Source organism: Labeo rohita, chromosome 10 (assembly GCF_022985175.1).
Source record: "Labeo rohita strain BAU-BD-2019 chromosome 10, IGBB_LRoh.1.0, whole genome shotgun sequence".
Classification (NCBI taxonomy): Eukaryota; Metazoa; Chordata; class Actinopteri; order Cypriniformes; family Cyprinidae; genus Labeo; species Labeo rohita.
The window spans coordinates 30,004,839-30,032,695 of NC_066878.1; the positions used below are offsets into that span (position 1 = coordinate 30,004,839).

General features: G+C 33.8%; 4 protein-coding genes across 4 annotated transcripts in view; 1 reads left to right on the top strand and 3 right to left on the bottom strand.

Moving 5' to 3' along the window:
- LOC127171585 (calcium/calmodulin-dependent protein kinase type II subunit beta) overlaps nucleotides 1-1,356 on the bottom strand; it is a 91,276-nt gene extending 89,920 nt beyond the window's left edge. The window contains 1 exon segment of the mRNA XM_051120325.1: nucleotides 1,067-1,356. Coding sequence (XP_050976282.1) covers nucleotides 1,067-1,128 — 62 coding nt within the window. The 5' untranslated portion in view covers nucleotides 1,129-1,356.
- A 3,634-nt stretch (nucleotides 1,357-4,990) lies between these two features.
- On the bottom strand, nucleotides 4,991-10,260 carry nudcd3 (NudC domain containing 3). The gene is made up of 6 exons (XM_051121974.1): nucleotides 9,898-10,260; nucleotides 8,810-9,108; nucleotides 8,569-8,701; nucleotides 8,292-8,435; nucleotides 6,060-6,248; nucleotides 4,991-5,458 (listed from the first exon to the last, which is right to left on the bottom strand). The coding sequence occupies exons 1-6, from the start codon at nucleotides 10,093-10,095 to the stop codon at nucleotides 5,348-5,350; spliced, it is 1,074 nt and encodes a 357-aa protein (XP_050977931.1). The 5' UTR covers nucleotides 10,096-10,260; the 3' UTR covers nucleotides 4,991-5,347.
- Nucleotides 10,261-11,820: 1,560 nt separating this feature from the next.
- Nucleotides 11,821-13,090, top strand: mrps24 (mitochondrial ribosomal protein S24). The gene is made up of 4 exons (XM_051121419.1): nucleotides 11,821-11,920; nucleotides 12,132-12,200; nucleotides 12,513-12,624; nucleotides 12,745-13,090. Exons 1-4 carry the CDS (start codon nucleotides 11,870-11,872, stop codon nucleotides 13,026-13,028), a joined length of 516 nt encoding a protein of 171 aa, XP_050977376.1. The 5' UTR covers nucleotides 11,821-11,869; the 3' UTR covers nucleotides 13,029-13,090.
- A 1,339-nt stretch (nucleotides 13,091-14,429) lies between these two features.
- gnsb (glucosamine (N-acetyl)-6-sulfatase (Sanfilippo disease IIID), b) lies at nucleotides 14,430-27,109 on the bottom strand. Its single transcript, XM_051121775.1, has 13 exons — nucleotides 26,804-27,109; nucleotides 24,232-24,291; nucleotides 23,947-24,150; nucleotides 23,056-23,121; nucleotides 22,648-22,746; nucleotides 21,142-21,309; nucleotides 19,822-19,904; nucleotides 19,624-19,742; nucleotides 19,443-19,546; nucleotides 19,260-19,361; nucleotides 18,365-18,475; nucleotides 15,510-15,617; nucleotides 14,430-15,426 (listed from the first exon to the last, which is right to left on the bottom strand). Exons 1-13 carry the CDS (start codon nucleotides 26,966-26,968, stop codon nucleotides 15,277-15,279), a joined length of 1,539 nt encoding a protein of 512 aa, XP_050977732.1. The 5' UTR covers nucleotides 26,969-27,109; the 3' UTR covers nucleotides 14,430-15,276.
- Between the last annotated feature and the right edge of the window lie 748 nt (nucleotides 27,110-27,857).

The window sequence follows — 27,857 nt, forward strand, 5'->3', positions numbered from 1 at the left end:
AAAAATGTCCCTTTTAGTTTTTGTACCTATAGGATCCCGCCCCAGCAACAGCTTTGTACCTTTTTCCAAAGAGTGTAGAGATACAATGCAGCGACCCATTGGCCTGATTAAACTCTAAAACGTATCACCCGAACGTAACCTCCAAATAACCTGCCGACAGCTGATAATTATGATCAGACATGTGAAATATATTCACTGTAATTCGCTCTAATGTTTCCTGACAGCTCCTCTGAGCTTTCTGCATGAAATGCACCATCCAATACCCTCATGATTATGTTAAATACTTCCATGCATATTAATGCAACTCCACAGACATGCAATCTCTGTAGATTAACATGCAATATCTTGTAAATTAACCCCTGATTGATCACATTTTATCTTTGATTCACTATAAGAGCTCATTAGCAAATGCATTTCAATGCAACTCCCTATTATTTTGCATATAAAAAGCATGCAACATCCTCAGATTTAACACCTGCATGTTCTGAGACTGTACGCACATAAATATTCACTGTAATATGCACAGTGGTGGGTGTACTTAAATGCAACTCCCTCTAATGTTTCCTGACAGCTCCTCTGAGCTTTCTGCATGAAATGCACCATAGGGGCCACAAAACATGCAACATCCTCAAAATTAACCCCTGACGGCTTATATTTATGAGCGCAGACAGTTAAAATAAACACTGTAGTGGGGGCATTTGAATGCAACTCCCTCCGATGTGTCCTGACAGCTCTTTTGTGCATCCTAAACGAGATGCATCGAGTTCAAACGCACCAAAAAGCATATGCATATAGTAAATATGTAAACATTCACTTTAACATACATGATAAGACATTATTTAATGAGGATTCACTCAATGCATTTCTGACGTCAAACATTCTCATTAGATCGCTGTTTATCATCATACACTCAATATAGTTAAATAGTAGTGGGAGTACTTAAACGCAACTCCCTCTAATGTTTCCTGACAACTCCTCTGGGCTTTTGCATATGAATTTACATTCAAGAAATGTGCGATATCAATACAAAACACGTATAAACACCAGCAGAAAAAGCCAATCTTACTTTCCAAGTTCTTCATACAGCTGGTACTCGTCGGTGAAGCGTGTGCAAGTTGTCGTTGCCATTTCTCAGCCCTCAGCGTTCACGGCAATATCCGAGCTGTGTTTCCAGCACTAACTTACGATTATTCTTCCGTGCCTTCGACTTGCGGGATTTTTGAGGACAAAACTTAAACGTGGATACGGATTCAAGTGAGGGAGAGGCTCGCCGACGAGCAGGCTCGACTGCTTTACCGACCTCTCACCGAATGCGCCGTTCAACTGCAGTGCACTTGTTTTCCGCTGTGTGAGAGACGCGCTCTGTCACCGCTGGAGGGCGCGGCGGAGCTACTGATTGTGTCGTTACACCTGCAACATCTTTTTAGCGTTTACACCTTTTTAGTAAGTGTATCGACAGGTGATCTCATTATGATACTAATAAGGCATTTAGAAATTAATTTTGTGCAATTCAACTGCCAAATGTATTGTGAAAGTGAACATTTGTGGGACCTATACCCAGCGATGGGAATAACGGCGTTATAAATAAACGGCGTTATTTTTTCAGTAACGAGTAATCAAACGAATTACTGTTTCCTACGTTACAACACCGTTACCATTACTGCCAATAAATACGGCGTTACTATCATTTATTATAATATTATTATCATTTTATTTTTCAGTTCATCTGAATGGATGCGCAGCGTACCTGTATTTGACGAGCTGTAAACTCTAGTGTAAAGGCACACGACTAGCCGTCACTTTGTCTCACACACCCAAAGAAAGATACATATTTTCCTCTCAAAACAACGGGGCTCCTTTGGAATACTTCAGCTTTTAAGAACTGTTGGTTTCTCCGGTAGTAGGCGGGACTAATGTGCAAACAGCAATCTCATTGGCTGGCGCTCACCTATTATCGTCCCTGTTTTGATTATAGCAAATCAGTTCGAGCGAACGCAGACAACGTGATTAATATTCATGAACCCAGCAGCTCATTAAACCTTGTTGTGTTTAATATTGTTATTAATAGTAGAATTCGTGGTAGTAACAAGACGTTCATAGAAACACTAAATTACAAACAATATCACCATCAGTCCTAAGTTCAGTCAACATGACAAACATGCATTCATACATGGTTATTCTAATTAAAGTTCTAATGGCTAAAGCTGAATGCTAATTATAATTATAATATTATATCAGATATTTAATATTAGTCTGGTGAGTAAACTAAAAATTTAATTAATTTAATTAAAATTTCATTCATTTAACATATTTAATATTGGGGTCATCCAAGTTAGTTAATATACATATATATATATATATATATATATATATTTTTTTTTTTTTTTTTTTTTTTTTTTTAAACCAACGTAATAGTTTCTTTCCCTGGTAATTAGTTACTTTTATAATGATGTAACTCTGTTACTAACTCAGTTACTATTTGTGAGAAGTAACTAGTAACTATAACTAATTACTTTTCAAAGTAATGTTTCCAACACTGCCCACAACAACATTGAAATAGTGTAGATTAGTGTACAATGTTTTATATTTATTTTATAGTTATATTAAATAAGTTTTTTTTAAGTAACGCAATAGTTACTTTGCCTGGTAATTAGTTACTTTTATAATGATGTAACTCAGTTACTAACTCAGTTACTATTTGTGAGAAGTAACTAGTAACTATAACTAATTACTTTTTTAAAGGTACGTGCCCAACACTGCCTATACCTCATTATCTCATTCTACAAATTATAGACAAGGTTGCCAGGTGTGCATAACAAAACTAGCTCAATAGCCAATCAAAAATAGTCCAAAAGTATCCCAATGACCATATCCCAATATCAAAATATGCAATTCCCATACCATACCTATATTTTACGATCACTGTTGAAAACCAATATATCATAGCGAGCATAAACACAGTTTAGAGCCCTCCTTCACAAAATTTAACATCTACCACAGTTTTATCATTGGTATAAAAATATATATAATAATTCAGTACAAGCATTTCAGTCAAATATATTTAATGCAGTGTGTCAAACTATTTACCCGCAAGGGTAAAATCAACCCAGGACAGCAGTTTAAAAGTAGCTCAATTCCGCGGGAAAACTGCGGACTTGGCAACCCTGGTTTATTTTCGTGCATTCAACCAAATGGCGTTTTGAGCTGATAAATCAAAATTTGGCCTTTAATTGGCCATTGCATTCAAAAGCTCAATAGATACGTGTGTGATTGGTTATAATGCTCAACGCTCGCAAAAAAAAAAAAAAAAAAAAATTGACAGATTTTGTAAAAAAAATATGTTTATACTGTTATCACTGTTTTCGTGCATGTTGAAGTGAATAGAGGCTTTGGTCACTTACCCGGATGTGCGGCCATATTTGGCGATACTCGGATGTAAACAACAGCATGGATTGCTCTGTTGATGTACTACTGAATACGTTGTTCTGCTAATTTATGCTGTTTAAACCATGAAAAAACGTGTGGAAGCTGTAAAATCATGTAGAGTAGGACTATTGTGACAAACTAAAGTTAATAGGTGGTAAAGATATGTATGATCAGTATTAGGGTATTAGTTTAATATTTCACCTACCTGACCGAAAATGATAAGAACAAACACAAATGTTGTCAAGATTCTTGCCCTGGTTCAATTTAAACACCTGTTGTTCCTCAGACAGTTTTTTGCACTCTTCTTCTTGATTTGTTATAACTTTTGGCAGTCTATATTAATCCAAAATATTTTTCCCGGTCCGACCGAATTAGTACAGCTCAAACCATGACAATAATTGACCATTTTCAGCAGCAATAATCAGCAAATTATGCGAGTTTCGTTTGGTTCAGTGGAATTGTTTACATTCAATGTCGCCAATATGGTCAACTGATGACGTGTCGTGAAAACACTTTATACATAAATTTAATGTGTAAATGAATGCCTGTAATAACATTAAAATATTAGTATTAAAATATGTGTAGATAAATTTTAATTATGCTTTAATTATGTTTACCTATTTTATATTTTTAGTACAGCAGGGTAAATATGAGGTAACACTCAAATTGCTAAAGCATTGAAAATTCCCATTTCCAACTCAGCGCAATAATTTAGAGGTTTCAGTCAACAGTAAAAGTTGTGAATTTGCTTGAAAGAGGATGTGTGTCTGTATTGTATTAATACAAGGCGAAGAGGAGGATAGTTTGAGTGCCCAAAGAGTCTCCACAGCTAAAGAACTGTGGAAATTAGTTTACTCTTAGGGTCAAAAAAGCCTTAAAAAAAAATATCAAACAGCGCCTACACCACAAGTCGCTTGGGAGTGTTTCAAGAAAAATTCTCCTCACTCCTCTAAAAACAAACTCCAGCATATTTAGTTGCCAGACACTACTAGAAGTTCAAAGGAACTGGTTTCTAATGGTCAAATGAAGCTAAAAAAGCACTTTTTGGCACTGAGGAATAAAAAGTACACCATGCCCACGGTTAAATATACTGTCGGGTCTGTAATACTGTGGGCCTATTTTTCTGCCAGAGGTCCTGAACATCTTATTCAAATGCGTTCTAGCAAATACCAATATACCAGCAAATAAAAAAAGAAACCTGACTGACTGTGCTAGGAATCTTATAATGAGCCATGGTTGGAACAGGACAATCATCCAAAACAAATATCAAAATCAACACCAAAAATGGGTCACCGAGAACAAAATGAAAGATCAGCCAGTGTGTGTTGTGCCAATACTTTGTTATCTACCGCAGTGTGACATCAATATAAAAATCAAACAAGACAACTTTAACGTTTGCAAAAAGTTTTATTAGCTTCAGGCACAAAAATCTGATGCAAATGATGGAAACAAGTGAAAGAAAGAATTTCTTTTCCCCTTTTGAACTTCAGCTGTTTTAAAGAAACAGCGCAAACTTTTAACATATCTGATGAAACTTTGTTTCACTGTTGCTATTGTAGATCACTGAAATAGTATGAAAACTAACAAACAATAAATCCTGAATACAGTCAGTAACTGGGCAAATGTAAGATCACAGACACACGCGGCCAAAGAAAATCTCAGTCAACTGATTTCATAAAATACTAAAAATTATAAATGATCAACGGCCTATTTTGCATGCCAGACAGCAACTAAACAAGAGATAACGATCAGTGTCAGCGAATCAGTTTATATTGGCATGAGATGTGCAGTGCAAACACTGTTGCTGTTCATTTTGTGGCATTGCAAGAAACTGACACTGAGAAACCATCGCTGTACTCTTATGTGCGTGTGTGTGTGTTACAGTAAGTGCTGACTTTACATCTGGCACTGACATGTGACCTCAAAACTGGACAGCACTGGGTGGGATGTTGAACATAGAGGGGTCAAATTCTTGACCTTTAAATGGAGATCCTTCAGCGTCCCAGCCCTTCTTCAGCATCTCATGGACTTTCTGGAACATAAAGTAAAATATATTTCAATGCAATGCCCTGATAGTTTCTAATGCAAACAATTACCACAGCTCTCAAAGGAATAGTTCACACAAAAATTTAACTTTGCTGTGAATTCACTCAACTTCAGGGCATCAAAAATGAAGATGAGTCTGTTTATTCATCAGAACATTTGGAGGCATTTAGCATTACGTCACTTGCTCAATAATGAATCCTCTGCAGTGAATGGGTGCCGTCAGAATGGGAGTCCAAACAGCTGATAAAAACATCACAATAATCCACAAGTAATCCACACCACTCTAGTCCATCAATTAACGTCTTGTGAAGTGAAAAGCTGTTTGGGCTCTCATTCTGACGGCACCCATTCACTGCAGATCCATTGGTGAGCAAGTGATGTAATGCTACATTTCACCAAATCTGTTCCAATGAATAACAAACTCATACACATCTTGGATGGCCTGAGGGTGAGTACATCTTCAGCAATTTTCATTTTTGGGTGAACTATTCTAAGTGTCCTTGGACTGAACTCTTTTATGCTCTTGAGCAGTATTGAAGCAAAATAGAAGAAAATGAAGAAAATAACAATTTTCATTGCTTGCTCACAAGCTCATGGCTCTGTGGTTTCCCCTGAAGTTTCTGGTGGTAATCAAACGACAGGCGGTCCAGTACGGCATGCTCCTCTTCATCTACGGTTGCCATTGAGCGTTCCCGGTTGATCTGGTTCACGTCGATCTCAGCCTCACCCTTCAACACGGCACTCCACCAAACTTCTCCAGTTTTACTGAGGGACAGCTGGAAGAAAAATCCAATTGATCATCTACAGTTACTAACAAAAAACATTGGATCTGTATCCAGCTTAGATTGCCTCAAAATATTCAGCTAATAAAATAATACTAATTTAAAGTCCATAGAATATCTAGAGATATAATACAATGTATACAGAATACAATTTAATGATAGCAGATGAGATGTACACAAAACAGGATTGTTATTGTTAACTTTGGGGTTTCTGCAGGTTTTATGAAGGAAAATTAAAGATGTTTTAAGATGTTTAAAGACCAAAGTAAAGAATTTGGAAATAACTTTTACTGCATTGCAAAAAAGTTATGTCTTGCCTTCCAGTGCAAATGTCTAAATATTTATAAGTCAATATACATTTACTTGAGATGCAAAAATGTATGAGATAAGAAGTCTTGTTTTCTGAGTTCTCTGAATTTAATCAAAAAGTGATGGGGCAAGAAAAATAATTCATTAGGGGAAAAATTATACCCAATGACAAATGACAGTTTGTTCTTGTTTTAAACATAAACTCTTAATTTTTTGTGTTTAACTTAACACTTCATTTTGTTCAATTTCTGAGAAAACAAGACTTCATATTGTACTATACTTGTACTATAAAACAAGACAAAACTACAGAGGATATTCATTTTTTTCAGTGCATGCAACATTTAATGCCATGACTTTATGAAATGAAGATTGTCTGTGTAAATTTAAGATCTTTTAAAGCCTCAACTTGTGTAAGGGTGAATTAAGACTTTTTTGACACACAGAAACCCTGTAGCTAAAACTACTAAAATATTTTTATTCATTGAAAAAAAAAGCTGAAATAAAATAAATATAAATATTAAATAAAAAAAACTTAACTATATTTCAAGTCTTTTTTGTTTACTCTTTTTTTTTTTGTTTAGCTGAAGCACTAAAATTACTAAGTGGAAATAAATGAGAACTAAAAGTGAAAAAAAAAAAAAATTAAATAAAAAGTATGACTTAAAAACTACACTACCAGTCAAATGTTGTTGAACAGTAAGATTTTTAATGTTTTTTAACAGTCTTTTCTGCTCACCAAGTCTGTTTTTTTGTAAAATATATTTTAAAATATAATTTTAATGATTTCAAAGCTGAATTTTTAGCATCATTACTCCAGTCTTCCATGTCACATGATCCTTTAGAAATCACTCTAATATTCTGATTTGCTGCTCAAAAAACATTTATTATTAATGGTGAAAACAGCTGAGTAGAATTTGTTTAGCTTTCTTTGATGAATAGAAAGTTCAGAAGAACAGCATTTATCTGACACAGAAAACATTTTTAACATTATAAATGCATCTTTGCTAAATAAAAGTATTAATCTCTTTAAAAAAACAAAAAACAAAACCTAATACTGACTCCTTTTGAATAGTATAGTGTATAATGTTACAAAAGCTTTTTATTTCAGATAAGTGCTGATCTTTGGAACTTTCTACTAGTCATAGAATCCTGAAAAAAATTTACTCAACTCTTTTAAATATTGATGATAATAATAATAAACAAAAGGTTTCTTGAACAGCAAATCAGCATATTAGAATGATTTCTGAAGGATCATGTGACACTGAAGACTGGAGTAATGATGCTGAAAATTCAGCTTTGAAATAACAGGAATAAATTAAATTTTAAAATATATTTAAATAGAGAGCAGTTATTTTAAATAATAAAAACATTTCACAATATTACTGTTTTTGCTGTAATTTGGATCAAAAAAAAAAACAGGCTTAGTGAGCAGAAGAGACTTCTCTAAAAACATTAATAACCTTACTGTTCATAAACTTTTGAGTGGTAGTAGATAATAGTATATAAATAACACTAACACAAAATGGTCAAAAAGCATTTAAGTAAAACTTAAAAAAAAAATATATATATATATATATATATATATATATATATATATATATATATATTCAAAAACCAAGTACTTATCAACCGACAAGACTATCTGAGCATTCTGAAAATGAAATGTATGCTTATGCTGGCTGATATATCACCATTTCAAATGCACCATCCAAAAAACATAATGTGTACCAGAATGCAGCGGCCGGGCTCCAGGCTCCACAGGGAATTCTCTGTGTTAATTTTGTGTGTAAATTCGCCCTCCATCAGGACTCTTTGCGATCCTCCCTCATTAACAGCTATGCGGACCCTCCCTGGCTGCAGATCCACAGACACCTGCACAGAGAGATGGAGCGAAAACCAGACTGTTATCAAATTAGCTTTGCGGTAATACCAGACAGCAAGATGATAAGATTAAAATGAGGATTCTGCTAAACTAACACTGATAAAATCGGATGGCAGCACACACCTGTCGGCCTTTAACAATGTTGGGCTCCACATGCACTCGAACTTCCACATCCGTGTAATCCTGCGACCAGGTGTATTTTTCTCTGACAGCACCGTTGTAACTGTCTGCATTTGTCTGAAAGCTTTCTTGTCCACTGGAAATGTGAAACAGAACTTGTTAACAGTGCAAACAGCACTCAAAAGAAGAATAGTGTCTTTCAGTTTTCATATTTTTGAGCAAATGATTTAAAAGGCAAGCATACACTTTGGTTGCATTAGAATCAGAAGGTGAAGGCGCTGCGGCTCCTTCTGCCTGTACATCTCCTGATGGCTCAGCGGTGCTGCTCGGAGCCTCTCTGCGCGTCTCTGTGCTCTGTGCTGATGGTGCTGGGACAGGTGTAGGCTCTTCTGTGCTCTTCTTCTCCTCTGTAGGAGCTTCAGCCTCCTGTTCTGATTGAACTTCCAGCTCCTGTACTGCAGGAGGAGCAGCTTTCTTCTCCTCTGCCAACCTCGCTGCCCTCTCTCTGTCCTGCTCTGCGAGATTCTCAAATAACTTAAACGTCTGATGGAAAAAAATGACAAAAACAAAAACAAAAACAAAAAAACAATTAAATTTGATAGGCTCTTAAGTTTATTACAGCAACTATAATGTGGTGGCATAATAAAAAAAATTACATATAAATAAATACAAATATTTAATTATATTATAAATTTTCATTTTTAATTAAAAAAATGTAATTGCTTTAAGGATAGTTACAGTGGCAAAAAAGAAAATCAACATTTTAATTTAATTAAAAAATTAATTATTATTTAATTAATTTTAAAAAAATATTTATTTATTATATTATTTATTAAGACACTTAGAGCAATTATAAAGTGGCATAAAATTAATATCAATTACGTTAATTATTTTTAATTCATTTAAAGACACCGCTACATCAATTATAAATTTGCATGTTACAAATATTATGAATAATGTCATTGTTTTTATTTTTTTAATAATGTCATTATTTTTAATAATAATAATAAATAAAATTGTTACTACTGTCACAATCACCCACAACAACTGACACAAGGCTGTCATACATTAACAGCAAGACAAGACAACACCATGTTTTTAAACTACTACCAAGACAGAAGTACCATGGTACTATTTGATATAATAAGGTAAGCATATGTAATGTAAATATTGACATAATATGTGATGTAAATATCACAATACATGAATATAATAATCATTCAGTGCCATGCTATTCTCAGCTGATGTCATCACTGCTCCATGGTACTGCTACATTTATACTTACTTATAAATCTGGTCAGTTTATGGATCAAAACAAGAGTCAGTCAGTACCTTAAACACCATTTTTTCAGCTACTCCGGGCGGGAAGCCCATTCGGTCCTGTGGGCCGGTGAGGAGGCGATAGAAGTCCGTCTTTCTATAGAGGAACCCAAAATAAACCTGTAGAAAATTCTGAATGTTTCCAACATGCTGCAGGATCCCTAACAGCGCGTTATCATACAACTCAGTCATTTCCACCGGAGAAGACATGGCTGAGCAGCTCAGCGGGATCAAATCTGACTGGAAGCTGTTTAATTTAGATACTTGCTGATGGAAAACAAACGTAAAGCAACAGAAAACCAGCAGAAAACTTGGACAAACAGCACTGCAACAACACTACAACAACAGATCTTTCCAGAGCAGGTGCTACGGCACTTCCTGTTCACTCAGTACAAAATAAAGGTCTGGGTACAAAATAAAACACGTTTTGTTTCATTTTATTACATATTATAAATGCAATAGAGTATATATATATATATATATATATATATATAAATATAATAGAATTACTATATATATATATATATATATATATATATATATATATATATATATATATATATATTTCATTTTAGCATATAATAATTAGAATTAAACTTGATTTTATACTCAAGGGAGTAGAATTCAGTAGGGACGCTACGAATAATTTTGATCAGATTGGCCAAATTCAGTCATTTGATTCAAAATCGCGTGTTCGCGAATCTGTTCAGATCGGGCCAAATATAGTGGTAAAACTATGGTAAAACAGATCATTCAGATTGGCCAAATGGGACTTCAGATCTATCAGATTCAGTCATTTGATTCAAATCGGGACTCTGGTGCTTGTTCGCGAATCATTTGATTCAAATCGGGACTCTGGTGCTGGTTCGCGAATCATTTGATTCAAATCGGGACTTTGGTGCTGGTTCGCGAATCATCTGATTCAAATCGGGATTTTGGTGCTGGTTCGCGAATCATTTGATTTAGATCGTAACTTCGCGAATCATTTGATTCAAATCGGGACTTTGGTGCTGGTTCGCGAATCATTTGATTTAGATCGTAACTTCGCGAATCATTTGATTCAAATCGGGACTTTGGTGCTGGTTCACGAATCATTTGATTCAAATCGGGACTTTGGTGCTGGTTCGCGAATCATTTGATTTAGATCGGAACTTCGCGAATCATTTGATTCAAATCGGGACTTTGGTGCTGGTTCGCGAATCATTTGATTCAAATCGGGACTTTGGTGCTGGTTCGCGAATCATTTTATTCAAATCGGGACTTTGGTGCAGGTTCGCGAATCATTTGATTTAGATCGGAACTTCGCGAATTATTTCATTCAAATCGGGACTTCGGCTCGTGTTCGCGAATCTTTTCAGATCGGGCCAAATATAGTGGTAAAACTATGGTTAGACTATGATTAGTGTGACAAGACCATGGTTAATTTGTGGTTACCCTGGTTAGTAACCGTGTTTTTTATCTTGAGAGGACACATAATATAGATACAGGCACTTTTCACTGATTTAGGATTAACAGAAATTTCAATCATTTCCATGTATACTTGTCTAGATTAACTTTAAGTTTGTATGTGAAATTTTGAAATTTAGCTAGCAGGAAAAAATGTTTTATTTTCTTATATTCTTTATATTCTTCTTTTTCGTGTAGTCAAGTTTAGTTTCTTTCTGTTTAAAACAGAAAAAAAAAGTCACTTACAAAACGATATTAGATGAACAAACAAACAAAAAAAAATCTGACCAAATTTTTTCTGTGTGGGTACATTGCCAAACGAATGACATCTTCACCAAAAGAATGTCAAAAACATATATATATATATATATATATATATATATATATATATATATATATATATATATATATATTATTATTATTATTATTATACGAATTTATAATAAAATATTTGATACACATTACACTGCATGAAATGTAATTCCAGTGCGGCAGGTGGCAGTAATGCGCTCTTGACGCTGACGGCCGTGTGCAGTGTATGAGCAAAAACATGGCGACGTCCTTGGTCAGGCAGACAAAATTGTTGTCGGTAAGATTTAATTACACTTTTTTTTTTGCTATTCTAACTAATAACACGTTTCTAATCGAGAGGATTTACCACATCTTGTGTAACTGACGTAGAAGCGTTATTATATATATAGAAAGATAGATACGGGCACTGTATGTAATGTGGGATGGAAAGCACGACTTAAATTGGATAATAAGTAAATGTCATTTATCAAATATTATCTTTTTCTCAGATTGTAACCAGCCAGTTAAACTCTGCGGCATGTTTCAGGAATATTCACTGCTCTGCAGCTTGTCTGAAGGTATGTGAACTCCAGTGGTTCAGTAAGTTTGTAATGTGACTTTTGTGCATCTTGTTTATACAAGCACATGTTTTTGTTTTCTAAATATAATCAAGTGGGGTACATATGGTTACATGAAAATGAAAAAAGTATGAAAAAAAACATTAAAATGTTTGAAATTATTAATATGTTACAGCTTTTTATGTGTATGCATGTATATATGTGTTCACTTACTATTTTACTGTAGAATATTATAGAAGGGCAGATTTGACTGCCTACAGTATCAGGAGAATCAGTATTTTTAACCCAGAGGATCTGTCTTCTCTTTGACAGAACCGTGCAGCTCGTATTCGAGTGGGTAAAGGAGACAAGCCAATAACTTATGAGCAGGCGTATCACCCTCATGACATCGGGCACAGGAAGGGCTGGCTCTCACAACACACCAGTAAGTCACGAATATCATCTTTGTATTACATCCAATTTCTTTCACCTGTTGGATTCCCAACATTACTGATGCTATACGGGCTGTAAGTGCATGAATAACAGTCTTTTCCACTTCCCGTAGGTAATCTGCAGGGTGAAGATGGAGCGGCGGAGCGTGTAGTGGAGGACGTCTTCGTCAGACGCTTCATGTACGGCACGTTTCACGGCTGTTTGGCGGATGAGGTGGTGATCAAACGCAGAGGAAACCTCCTGGTCATCTGTGCAGTGATGATACAGAAACTCTTACCGTCGAAATTCTACTTTCTCGTCGGTTACACAGAGGAACTGCTCTCGCATTTTTACAAATGCCCCGTTAAAATCGAAATGCAGACGGTAGAAGAAAAAGTAGTCTACAAATATCTCTAAGGCCATGTGTTGTTGGGTTATAAAATTGTTGTTAAAATAAAAAGCTTAAGGAATTTCTCTTATTTTGATGTTTTACACTATCCAGTAAGTGTAAATAAAAGTTTTTTTTTATTTATTTGGAAGATCATTAGTAAAAATATTCACATGATGGTGACATGAAAGGGTCTTACACTGTGTATTTGTAAGGATTAGAATATTTCTTTATTACTTCATGCCAGGGTTGGAAATTAAATTTAGACCTGCTTACACTGCATCAAATATTTTAATGCATTGTTTTTTTGCAGCGTTGAGCATTACAACCAATCACACGTTTCTGTTTGAATGCAATGACCAAAAATGCTAGATTGATTTGATTATTTGAATAAATACAAGTATTTATCATACAAGAAAACACAAATACATATAATAAAGTAATTCTAAAATTCTAATTCTTACGAAATGTAAAAAAATGCCCTGGAAATAAATCTCAGGGGAGAAATTTTTAAAAAACTTTTTTTTTTTTTTGCTTACAAAGCTGTAAATGATGTATTTTGCATTTTTGTGTTACATTTATTTGAAGGATTGAAATGATTTAATTCAGTCAGAAATAAATAGGACTATATATAAAAAATATTATGCATATTATATATATATATATAAAAATTTATTTAGCAGACGCTTTTATCCAAAGCAACTTACAAGAGGCAAGAAAAAATCAGCAAAAGAGCAATGATATGTAAGTGCTATGACAAGTGTCAGTTAGCCTAACACAGTGCATGTAGCAGTTTTTTTTTTAAATTATATAATAAATAAAGAAAACAGACAGAATAGAAAATCAAAAATAGAGCAAGCTAGTGTTAGAGGCTTTTTTGCTTTGTTAATTGTATAATAAATAAAAAAATATTCTAAACTAAAAAAGTATTTAAAAAATTATTTTTTCTACAATTATAAAAAAAAAAAAAAAAAAAAAAAAAAAAAAAAATCACAAACGAAAATAAAAAAAATGATTTAATTAAAGAATAATTAAATAAATACATTAAATAAAAGAAAATAAAATATAGTGCATAATTAAATAATCAAATAGAGTAATTAAATAAGACAAAATATGACATTGATAATATCTAAAATAGTTATGCTATTATAACATAGTTAATAATACAAAATATAAAAAATAAAATAAAAACAAATTAAAAATGCTAAAAAAAAAAACTACAAATATAAATATTACAAATAGAATTTAAAAAATAATACAAAATAATAAAACAGAACAAGTTAAAAAAAGGACATTTAAAATAAAATATATGTATGTATATATATATATATATATATATATATATATATATACACACACACACATATATATATACATATACTATATGTATATAGCCTCAAGAAGGAAAATAATCTGAATCAAGTGGACACTACTTTTTTTCATAAATTTATTGATTACTCAAAATTAAACATTTGTATCATACAAAGGCACAAACACTTTGCTTTAGTGCAAAAAAGGCACAATCATATTTTAGATTAAAATCAAAGTTGGCAAAATTCCCTTAAATATCAGACCTTTCCCTTTATCATTTTAAAATAACAACATCAGAACAGGATTTTCAGAACAGACACATCAGCATTTGCTGTTAGGTTTAATTCACAGTATAACGAAATCAAAATAAAACCACCATGCATAATCAAAAATAAAGGTCAAACAGAAAAAACAACTCTTAAAATGCATGGGTGAATGTTTTGTTGGTTGTATATTTAGACAAACATGACAAGATTTGGTTTAAGCATTCATTTATCATAAAAGTGCTGAAAACAATTGCAGTAGGAAGTAAGGCAAGCCTGACGAGAAGTAATCTTCCAGCTGAACTGGTTCAAGCCCTTAGAAACTGTTCATGTAGCTGTATGACAGCATATGAACTAGAATCACGCTGTAGACACATTCACATTTTAAGGAGGGAAGTGTGCATGACTTCCCAGATCAGAATTAAAGGCAGAGTTCATGCTCATCGCAATTCTGTAAACATTTACTCACCCTAATGTCATCCAAACCTGACTTTCTTTCTTGCATCCACTTTCATTGTACGATAAAAAGAACAACATAAGAGTGAGTCAATGCTGACAGGATGTGAACTCTCTCTTTAAGAATTTCAAGAGAGATTTGTGCAAGTGAACACCCTGATGCGTCATCACATTACCCAACTTGGCGTTCACTGCTAGAGATGGGCTTTCAGAGCAGGGCTGGGGTCCGGCCCGCCCTCTCGCAGTTTTATTTGATGTTTCGACAGCTGTCGCCGGTGCAGGACTGCAGCTTGATCAGCCTTTGGTTCATGATCTGCAGAAGCGTAGGGTCGACCTTCTTCACGATGTTCTCCAGCTGATGGGGATCTGACGTCAGGTTGTACACCTCAACGAACGACTGCAGGGGATCACAGGAGAAATTAATTAAGGTTCAGTGTAAAGTTTGATCCACAAATGCTCACCTGACTGACATGTGCTCACCTCGTTGTCAGCAAACTCGCAGTACTGCAGGTTTGCATCCTTTAGAGTTCTGACGCAGGCGTAAGTGTTGTTAAAAGCGTCTTCGCAAACGCAGTCTGGAAAGCATTCCTAGAAAGAGAAAGCATCACTTGGAATTTTAAGAAATCAAAAGAGAGGAAACGTGAAAGAACCACTCATGGCTCCACAAAGAACCTTTTAGTGAACAGTTCTTAAAGCGACAGTTCACCCAAATTAATTACTCAACCTCATGTCGTTCCAAACCCTTAAGACATTCATTTATCTTTGGAACACAGATTAAGATATTTTTGATGAAATTCAGGAACTTTCTGACCCTGCATAGACAGCAAGGCAACTGACATGTTCAAGGCCTAGAAAGGTAGTAAGGACTTGTTAAAATAGTCCATCAGTGGTTCAACCTTAATTTTATGAAGCTATGTTTCTGTGTCTTGACTGTGATACAGGGGCGTAGCCACTGAAAATAGATACAGAAATAGTTTTTTATAATCTTACAAACACGGGCGGCGCTAAAGAGGGGCTAGCAGCTACTTCAGCACCCTCTAGAAAGCTCCCGCATAGCACTCACACGCATAAAAATGAAATAAAACAAAAACATTTGACTCATTACGTAAGCATAACTCCTGCATTGCAATATAACGTGACGTGATTAGCAGGCAAGCTTTTCGAAATGTCACAGCATTTTATTTTAAAAGCAAAAAGTGCCAAGTAGCCCTGCCCCTGACTAAAGATTTTTCTAGTCTACTACTCATGTTTATATTAAATTGATAACACACTAACCATCCTTTGATATATAGGCGTAGGCTACAGCCTATTCTGCGCTCAAGCGCACGCATAAAGCATTCACCGGCAAAAGTAATAATTATGAATGCGTTGGGGGGAAAAGAAACATTTTAATTATTTGTTAATAAAACTAGAGCTTTCTCCTCAGTCAGTGTCTGCTGAAAAGATGAAGCTGCCGAATGCCGACGCTGCACTCGCCATCTCCACATGAATGTATTTAACAGAGTAATGTACCTTTTCATTCCGACTGCTTAATTAGAGATATTTTTCTTTAAATTGGTTCCGTCTCCCTATAGGCTACATTTTAAGCATTCTACGGATTTCTTTGCGAGGCAGGTAGCCGGTTCATTGCTGTGACACGCTCTATTTCACGGAGACGGCAGAAAGCACAACCTCTGTTTTACAAAAGCACAACCTTTTGGTGTTATCGTGAGTGTCCATAAATCAGAAAAAGTTCTTTCCGCAGGGAAAAAAATTGCAAGGGATGGCGCAGTTGCCTCCATGCCATGCAGTAAGTGAGATAGGCTAATAATCAATTTGATATGCGCACGTACATTGCATATTCATCTAAAAGCAGCAGCTGTGGGGATGCCTGAAACAGGACCGGGAATGTGGAACAATGGTGAATTCTCTCTTTTCTTTCTTTCTTTCTTTCTTTCTACAGTTCTTAATACAACATATTTTACCATTTAAACATCAGCGTATGTGAACTTTTAAACTGCTTAATTTGTGTGTAAACCCCTATTATGTGAAAAAGCTTATTCTGGGCAATATAAATGCAAGATGTTATTTTTTTCTTTTTTTTTTTGTCTGCTATAATATCTTGCAGATTGTGCAAACTGTACCTATGCAAACTTACGACTTAAAATTTGCGGAGCTTGTGTCGCGAATGAAGTGAAAATTAAATGAGAAGTCAAGTATCTTTTGCAGCATTAAATTTTTTTTGATTGTCGGTTCACATGAAATTCTGTCAGTGAGGATTTCGCGCAAGAAACATAGGCTACAACTGCATCTCTGGTCATTTTAATATGTAACTCTGTAATGTCAGTAATATGCGTCTGATTTTTGGTGCACTTAATTTGGGTTGCAATCTGACAATAAATGTGGCACTCCCAGTGTCTCTTCTCTGGCTACGCTACTGCTGTGATAGTTTCCGTGGTAGTGTCTATGGAGTAGTGATGGGTCGTTCTTAAACGATTCGTTCATTTTGAATCCTTAATGTGACTTGGGAAGAACGAGTTGTTTTGGGGAGTGATTCATTCAGTCGCGCATACGCAACATCCTATTAGGGTACTGGAATTAGTTCACCTGTTTTGAGTCTTTGGGTTTTTCGAGTCGTTCATTCATCTCATGGGGCTGTCACGTGATGAACGAACGACTCGAACCCAAAAACTCGACAAATGAACTAATCAATTTTCTTTCTGGCTCAGACTGCGTAGGTTAAGATTATGGGGCTGTCACGTTTTGAACGAACGACTCGAAAACTGGTCAGATAAGAGGTGAGGTGAGTTAATCATAGACTAAAGACCCAGGTCAACAATGAATTAATCTTTACTGTTTCTTATAGCATTACAGTTTTGTTTGTAGTGTGATCAACGTAAGCAGTAGATGTGTTAGGGAAGTAACAAGTAACATTTCAATTATATTTTGCTAAAATGAACGAAATGACTCAAAAAAAGATTCGTTCATTTTGCTGAACGAGACTAAAAGGTTTAACTTGGCAAAATGATCCAAACTTCCCATCATTACTATGGAGGGTCAGAAAGCTCTTGGATTTCATAAAAAATATCTTTAATTTGTGTTCTGAAGATGAACGAAGGTCTTACGGGTTTGGGACAACATGAGGGTGAGTAATTAGTGACAGAATTTTCATTTTGAGGGAACTATCCCCCTTTAAAAACTTTTTTTCTTCGTGTGAATAAACATTTTTCCCTTATAAAGAATCTTTTGTTCAACTGAAAGATTCCATGGATGTTGAAGGTTCTTCATAAAGCCATCAAAGCTAATAAAGAAGCTTTGTTTTGAAGAGTGTAATTTATGGCTTCTGAAACACTTACAGCTAGTCCCGGGCCGAGTTTGGGGCAGCTGGGATCTGTAGAGGAATGTCCCTCACCGGTGTACTCAACCAGAAAGAAGGGCCGTTCTGTGCCATTACGTAGTGATGGTGCCTTCATGAGAACAACAGAAGAGAAAAGACACAGAGAAGACTGTTTCAATGTGACAAATAAGACAATCCTTGCTGTGAGAATTCTCATTCATGTCATTTTTCAGTACTCTACAGAGCAGCATTTATTTGATCAAAAATAAAAACTGTAATATTGTGAAATATTTGTTCAACAATCCATTAAAAACATCTTTTTTTGTTTTACTTTTGCTGCAAATAGAGCAGCAACTACCAATAGAAGTGAGTGATTTTACTGTTTTATATGATTCAAATGCATTTGGTGCTTTTATCTGAAACAATCTCTTACGCCCACCAAGGCTGCATTTAGTTGATCAAAAATACAGTAAAAAGGGCAATATTGTGAAATATTATTTTGACTCAAAATAACTGATTTCTATTTGCATACATTTAAAAATGTAATTTATTTCTGTGATGCAAAGCTGAATTTTCAGCATCATTACTCCAGTCTTAAATGTCACATGATCTTATAGAAATCACTCTAATATGCTGATTTGCTGGTCAAGAAACATTATTCATTTTGTAGATGTAGAAAGTAGAAAGAACAGCATTTATTTGTCTCTACTGTCACTTTTGATCAATTTAATGCATCTTTGCTAAATAAAAGTATTTCTTTCTTTTAAAAAAATAAGTTTGTGTGTGATAATATGCTACATTGAGGAAGACACTGTAGTGAAAAATATGAAACAGTTGACAGCATAAAAAAATATTTAATTTACAGTACTAGTAGTAATAGTGAAACAGGAAGTAAAAAAACATGAGACACTCACCATCTGTGCCAAGAAAGACTGTCCGTCCATGTTGACGGTGGAGAGATTTACTCCTGCGATGTCCAGGATAGTCATAGAAAGATCTATATTCAGCACTGGAGACTAGTGGACATAGGGAATTTTTTACACATTGCAATATATTTAGACACATTTTTCAATGAACGAGTAATTCACTCCTCTAACCTGAAGTGTTTGCTTAGCTTTGATTCCTGGACCCCGAACTAAGAGCGGGATGCGGATATCAAACTCGTACAGTTGTCTCTTGTCAATAGGTAGTGAGAATTGGCCTGAAATTGGTTAAAAATATGGTGTCAAAAAGTCAGAAAACAACAGGTCAATAAAACTGTGGAGACTGAAGACGCACCAGTGTGATAGCCGTGATCAGACGTGTAGAAGATGTACGTGTTGTTCAACTCCTTTATTGAATCTAGTTTCTTAATCAGCTGCTCCACCATGTCGTCCACTGACAGAAGCGTCTGCCACCTATCAGAGATATTAAATACACATATCTTTATAGAAAGTTTATTTGATAGAAGGTTATGTGAAATTTATATGTGTGTACCTCCTGCGGTAAGCGTTATCAAGGTACTCAATGGAGCTGTTTGGCATTGGATTCGTAGGCTGCCGTAGTAACCAGTGTTTGTCCTGAGATCAGAGAATGAGTATCTTAAGGTCATTCTGAGGTCAAAATGTAATTTAACAAAAACATAATTTAACAACACAAAAAAAATACAGAAAAAACTGTGAATTTCATAATATTATGCATTACATTTATAATCCATAATATTATAGAGTTTTTAAATATACAGTTAATGCATAATATGAATCTTTTTAACAAATAAATATAAATTATTAATATAGTATTTATTGTTTACATTTATTAACACTCAGTGGCTGGTTAAGCTGGCAAAACTTAAGAACAATATCTAAGAACACATTAAAAAAAAAAAAAAACTAAATAATGAATTTTAAAAAACATGCTTCTTGCTTTATTTTAGAAATAAAATCACCAATATATATTAAAAATATTAAATATTTAAATCACACAACTTTGGAAAATTGTATAATATTATGCATTAATTACATATTTTAAAAGGTATCTATGGTCAAACTTAATATCTAAGAACACGTTTAAAGAAAAACTAAACAATGAATTTAAAAAAAACTTGCCTCTTGCTTTATTTTAAAAAAAATGCTTTGGACAATTTTATAACATTATGCATTAATAACAATAATAATAAAAAAACAATAATAATGAATAGTAATTATATATATAAAAAAATAAAATGTCACAATTTTAACAATTAATATATATTATTAATTTAGTATTCATTGTTTGAATTTATTCAGTCACTGGTATTTTGACTATTTATATAACAAAAATATATAAAATAAAATGCATTAAAAAACCCATTACGAATTAAAAATTAATATTTGAAAATAAAATACAGCTATTACAGGAATATATATATATATATATATATATATATATATATATATATTGAAAATATTTAATATTTAAGCACACAATTTAGGAAAATTTCATTATATTATTAATTTATTACATATTTTTAAAAAAATATGGCAAAACTCAACATCTAAGAACACGTTTAAAGAAAAACTAAACCATGAATTAAAAAAAAAAAACATGCTTCTTGCTTTATTTTAGAAAATATAATATAAACATTAAATAATTAATCACAAAATAATTATTAATTGTAATATTATGCATTAATTACATGTTTAAAAAAAAAGTACTGGTGTCACAAAAGTTTGGTGTCTCAAAGTACTAAAAATATTGTGTAACGCCAAACTTGTTTACACCTGCAGTACTTCCTCATAATCTGTCAGATTTAATTAAGGATGAAAATGAAAGCTGAACCTTTCCAGGCATGTTGAAGCTGCCGTCTCGTGGTGCTTTGACGTCACCGAAGGACTGCTGATACTGAGGAGCGGCCGTCCACGGCGAATGAGGAGACGGCGGAGACAACATCATGAAGAACGGGTGATTGGGGCTCCGCTCCTCCAGGAAATGCAGCGACTGGTTTAACTAGAATCAACACAGATATTTATTTATTTCAGATATTGACCACTTTCTTTTTTCATTTAAGATACGTTTTTAAAAAATTGCAAACAAACTGGATTGTCCGGCATGGACGTTGGATTTTAATACTAGACTGTAGGAAAAGAAAATCAAGAAAACTTGGTTTATATTTAATGCAATATCTAATGCAATGAGAATCATATTTTTAAAGTAAAAATATAAATAAATGCATGCTGCAGATACACTGTTTCAGTGACCTTTTTCTTATTTTCTTTCTAAATAAATAACTTGTATTAAAATAACTTATAACCTATATAAAAATGAAAAAAACTCATTTTTATTTCAGTTAGTTGCCAAACAAACATGTCTTACTTACTAAAATAAATTAAAACGGGAATAAAATGAATAAAGACTATACAAAAATATTTTTAAAAATAATAAAAATTACAAATAAAACAAAACAAATAAAAAACAAAAACAAAATCTTTATCTGAAATTATTTTTTAAATGAATAAATAAATTAATACTAAATATATAAATATATTTAATTAATTAAATATTAATTTAATTAATTAATTAAATATTAATTTAATATTAATTATTTAAATAAAAATTAAATTAAAAAAAATAAAACGTAAAATAAAAAATTAAAAACTAACTATAGAAGTATCTCAGTGATACTAAAATAGCCCCGCTACACACAGCCCCAGACTAAAAGGGCTTATCTACGGAAAAACAACAATTGTGAGTGCGGTTTAATTTAGGACTAGTGTTAATCTGTTTCTGGGACACCTGCCCGTAGTTAAATAATAACAAAGAGCGGCAGTTAGTGACGCAGAGGTTGCAGCCCAGATTTTAGTGTCAGCTAGCAATAAAACAACGTTGCAGGCCATATCAAGCAGTCCAGTCATGCATCTCACAGAAGTCACATGACACACTGCAGCATGGGCAGTCTGACGTGTGGAGGCGGGTTTGAACCTTCAGAGTTACACAGAATGAAACTATGTGGCTTCTCAGTCAGTCATGAGGTCAACAGTTTGTATCTTGTTCTAAAACAGCCAATGGCAATATTATTTGGCAACCACATTGTGTTAACTGAAGCATTTGCCACGTAAAACAAGTTGAGCAGGTGATGAACCAAATTCACTGGCTGTCACAATTAGCTGGAAGTAAATAGCTGCAAAAATTGAGTGACTGTTGACACCTCTAACAAATAATGGTTGATTTAAAGTGACATGGCATGTTCCAACTTGAAATCAAATTACTCTATTTACTTTCCTCATTCACAAATGGGTTAAAAATCCTGTTTTAATGTTTACTCTACACTTAAAAGTATAAACTTACAACCAGGTCTGTGAGATAGTCCTTCTCATAGTTGTCTCCATGTTTTTCCTCTTTTCCATTCACAGATAGTGTGTAATTGTAATATTTAGAGTTTCCCACCTATAGATACACAAATAAAAGCACAAGACTGTTAGATCATGCAACAAAATGAAATATTTGCCCTGAAACCAGTGAAAGAGAAAGTAAATGGTTAAAAAACAGATCTGATTTTGCAGTGCAAGTTGTAATAGGAGCACATCACATGACTATACTAAATCATGTGTTCTGCATGAATGCTTGTCTATAGGTGACTGACATTGTCAGACAAGGGAAGAATAGAACATATATTTTAGAACATAAAGTTTTTCCATCCCGATCTAAAAGCAAAAGAGAAGTATTGTTGGAATGATGCGTCTGTTCCCGACTTACCAGTGCGTGCCATTGGTCCCAGCCAGGAGGCACATGATCCACACCGCCTGCGTCTTTACTTCCATACTGAGGACACAGAGAGGGATTTATGTAAGCTGAGGAAAAACAGTAGCTGGGAGAATCACATAAACCCAGCTAAGACTCAGTCCAGAGTCAGATTTCATCTCTTATTCCAAAAATATATATACATTTTGACATTTCAGAAAATAATGAAATTATATTTTGATGATGAAATGCATGCTATTTTCAGGCTTTCTGCACTACGGCATTTTTTTTTTTTCATGAAAATTAAGTGCTTTTAGTCTCACAATTCTCATTTAAATATTGAAAAAAGATACATGCAAGCACCAAATTAGGTTAAATTAATATTAAATTAATATTACGTAGATTGCAAAGTATTTATACATGGCAGACTTTGTTGCGCTGCTGATTGAAATAAAAAGCAGAATTTGAGGGATAAATGTGCTCATCATGAAAACAAAGTCACAAAAATAAATAAATAAAACAAAATAAAAATAGTAATAAATTACATATATATATATATATAATTTATTTAATTTTTTTTTACTTATAATATACTTATATACTTATTTATTTTTGTACAATTTTGGAAATGAAATAAAAAGAAAAAGTAAAACAAAATAAAATAAATATCAGGGTACTCAGAAAATGCAGAAAATTGAAAATGAACATAAGCATTAGCATTATATCATGCTTCTCAAATCCGTCAGAATGTTCTTGCTTTAGAACACTTCAAATATTTGAAAGACTGCAAATATTTAAACACGTTATGCAGAGCTTCTGATATCATTGTAGGCAAATTTAAAAAACCAACACCATGCAAATAGGCCAGTGATAGCGCATAGAGCACCAGGCGGGTCAAAAGCTAACCTGATTTAGGTATTTTCCCCCATAGAAGGTCTGGTATCGCAACTTATTGAGGTAAACTGGAAAGGTGAAGGGCTCTGCCTCCTTCTGCCATGTCGCACTGCTGCAGTTGCCAGAGATGGAGTTATTTCGGACCAAATGATTGTGTGGGTATTTGCCGGTGAGGATGCTACTGCGGCTGGGACAGCACAGAGGGGTGGCAGTGAACTAAACACAACAGGAAAGAAGAAACTTGTGATATTTGATCGGATCAATTAAAAGCTCTTTGGATCATGGCTGAGCGCTCACAGCATTGGAGAAAGTCACACCAGCATCACCGATCAGTTCTTTGGTCTTTTTCATGGGGGTCTGTGGATAAAAAAAGACTCAGTGAGAAGGCTATAGTGTCAAAATGATTCATCACCTGCAACAACTAAATTGTCAACAGGAAGTATGATTTCACACACTAATTTTAGTTTAATAACTTGTTCTTGAGCTTGATTCTTAAAACAAGAAGCAGCTTCAATATGACTTTCACATGGGACTGATTTAGCCTAGTAGTTTTATAATCACATGACATTATTTTTATGATGCTTAAGCACATCATTTTACTACTAGCAGAATAAATGCCACCATGTATATATATATATTTTTAAAGAATTCTCTTCTGCTCACCAAGCCTGCATTTATTTGATCCAAAGTACAGCAAAAACAGTACAATTTTCAAATATTTTTACTATTTAAAATAACTGTTTTCTATTTGAATATATTTCAAAATGTAATTTATTCCTGTGATTTTTAGCATCATTACTCCAGTCACATGATCCTTCAGAAATCATTGTAATATTCTGATTTGCTGCTAATATATATATATATATATATATATATATATATATATATATAAAAAAAAAACAGCCAAGCAGAATTCAGAATTTTTTCAGGTTTCTTTGATGAATAGAAAGTTCAGAAGAACTAAAATTGTAAAATTGTAAAAAGAACTAAGAACTGTAAAATTATAAATGTCTTTATCATCAAAAAAAAAAAAAAAATGACTGACTCCACACTTTTGTATATTATAATCTATATGTTACAACTGATTTTTATTTTAGATAAATGCTGATCGTTAGACGTTTCTATTATCAAAGAATCCCGAAAAACATAGCCACTTGTTTTAAATATTAATATAATAATAATAATAATAATAACAACAATAATGATAATAATAATATAAATAATAAAAAATGTTTCTTGAACAGCAAATCAGCATATTAGAATGATTTCTGAAGGATCATGTGACTGGAGTAATGATGCTGAAAATTCAGCTTTACATCATGGGAATAAATTACATTTTCAAAACATATTCAAAGAGAAAGCAGTTGTTTTAAATAGTAAAAATATTTCACAAGTTTACTGTTTTTGCTGTACTTTGAATCAAATAAATGCAGGCTTGGTGAGCAGAAAATACTTCTTTAAAAAACATCAAAAACGTTTGACAGGTAGTGTATATACATTTTTTTCACGAAAATTAAGCACATTAAAGTATTAAATTATTATATATTATATATTTTTTTATTTATATAAATAAATATAAATATAAATATACATATAAATATATATGTAGTATGAAGAAGTTTAAGTCTTTGGCTCTTTTAATTGTGATGATTTTGGCTCACATTTAACAAAAACCCACCAATTCACTATCTCAACAAATTAGAATACTTCATAAGACCAATAAAAAAAACATTTTTAGTGAATTGTTGGCCTTCTGGAAAGTATGTTCATTTACTGTATATGTACTCAATACTTGGTAGGGGCTCCTTTTGCTTTAATTACTGCCTCATACTGCCGTGGCATGGAGGTGATCAGTCTGTGGCACTGCTGAGGTGCTATGGAAGCCCAGGTCTGAAAAGAGGACTTTGGACCACTGGGCAACAGTCCATTTCTTCTTCTCCTTAGCCCAGGTAAGACGCCTCTGATGTTGTCTGTGGTTCAGGAGTGGCTTACCAAGAGGAATACGACAACTGTAGCCAAATTCCTTGACACGTCTGTGGATGGTGGCTCTTGATGCCTTGACCCCAGCATCAGTCCATTCCTTGTAAAGTTCGCCCAAATTCTTGAATCGATTTTGCTTGAAAAGCCTCTCAAGGCTGCGCTTCTCTCGGTTGGTTGTGCATCTTTTTCTTCCACAATTTTTCCTTCCACTCAACTTCCTGTTAACATGCTTGGATGCAGCACTCTGTGAACAGCCAGCTTCTTTGGCAATGAATGTGTGTGTCTAACCCTCCTTGTGAAGGGTGTCAATGATTGTCTTCTGGACAACTGTCAGATCAGCAGTCTTCCCTATGATTGTGTAGCCTAGTGAACCAAACTGAGAGACCATTTTGAAGGCTCAGGAAACCTTTGCAGGTGTTTTGAGTTGATTAGCTGATTGGCATGTCACAATATTCTAATTTGCTGAGATAGTGAATTGATGTTTTTTTTGTTAAATGTGAGGCAAAATCTTTCTAAATTAAAAGAACCAAAGACTTAAACTACTTCAGTCTGTGTGCATTGAATTTATTCGAAACACGAGTTTCACAATTTTAGTTGAATTACTGAAATAAATGAACTTTTCCACTACATTCTAATTCATTGAGATGCACCTGTATATACACCAAGGTAGTAACATTGTATTTTTAGAAGTTAATTTGAGTATTGTCTCAATAAAATCATATTTGAAATAATTATAAGTTCATATAGTGCATACATTTCAGTATCATGGTATCACCCTCTAAAACCACTGTTACCAGCAAGTTCCCACCACAGTACTTCGTGAGAAAGTGCTACTGTGATGGTGCACGACAAATAAAAACGCATTTGTACTCTAATTTTGTACACTTACCATTCCCCCCATCTCCACATCCTGGTCGTCGGTGAGAATGAGGATGATGTTGCTCAGTTTGACGCATTCTGAACACCTGAGCGTGCAGGTGAGAAGCGCGACAAATAGACAGGTGGACAGGACACGCGCACTGGACCTCCACTGACCGACCCGCGGGCTCGCCATGAGGCCAAAACCAAACCAAACCCGCGATGTGTCTGCCTGGAAAGACGGTGACAAGCAGACGAGGGGGTTTTGAGTGGCGAACAGCAGCACACGCCGTAGGATGAACTGAGAAAGTTTGAGGAAGTGAGACACTCAGTGTGTCATATGACTGCAGCCTGATCTAACAGCTGATGCGTTCACATAAAGTCAACAGTTGAAGTAATGAAGTAATAACATATTTAAAAAAAAAAAAAAAAAAAACAAACAAACAAAAAAAACATTTTGTCTTTTGGAGTTTTTTTTTTTTTTTTCAACACAATCTGTTAAACTATGTTCTGGGTAGTTTTTTATGATTTTTAAATATTTAAAATGTTTTATGAATTATTATTTATTGCTCTGACAGCAAAAATCTTCCACAATACATTTTCTTTAAAATACATAGAATAATTTATGTAATTTAAATATAATACATTTACCAGACGAAAATTAAATATTTCTATCAATCATTTTAATTCATTCACGTATGTGATAAGAATTCAGTATAAATTAATGAAGAGAAATACAGAACAAAAATTACATCTCTTATACATGCATATAAATATTCTAAAATGAACAAAATACGTTAAAAGTTGAACAACCATGACCATGTGCGTTTTATTGCAAGGTCACATCCCTTCCCTTTCACGTGATTGTAACGTGGATTGTTAATGCATTTAAAAAAATCGAGAAAGTATGCCCTTAGCGTTTATTATTTTATTTTTTATTATGTAACTGCTGCGAGTTAAGTTAATGTCGCAGGAGACGTATATGAAGTCGGAACTCTTTATGGTTGCACCAAAACTTTTTCGACATGTGCACCACTCAAAATAGATCCCCTTGGATACAATGTTATGAGCCCTTAGGTCCGTCT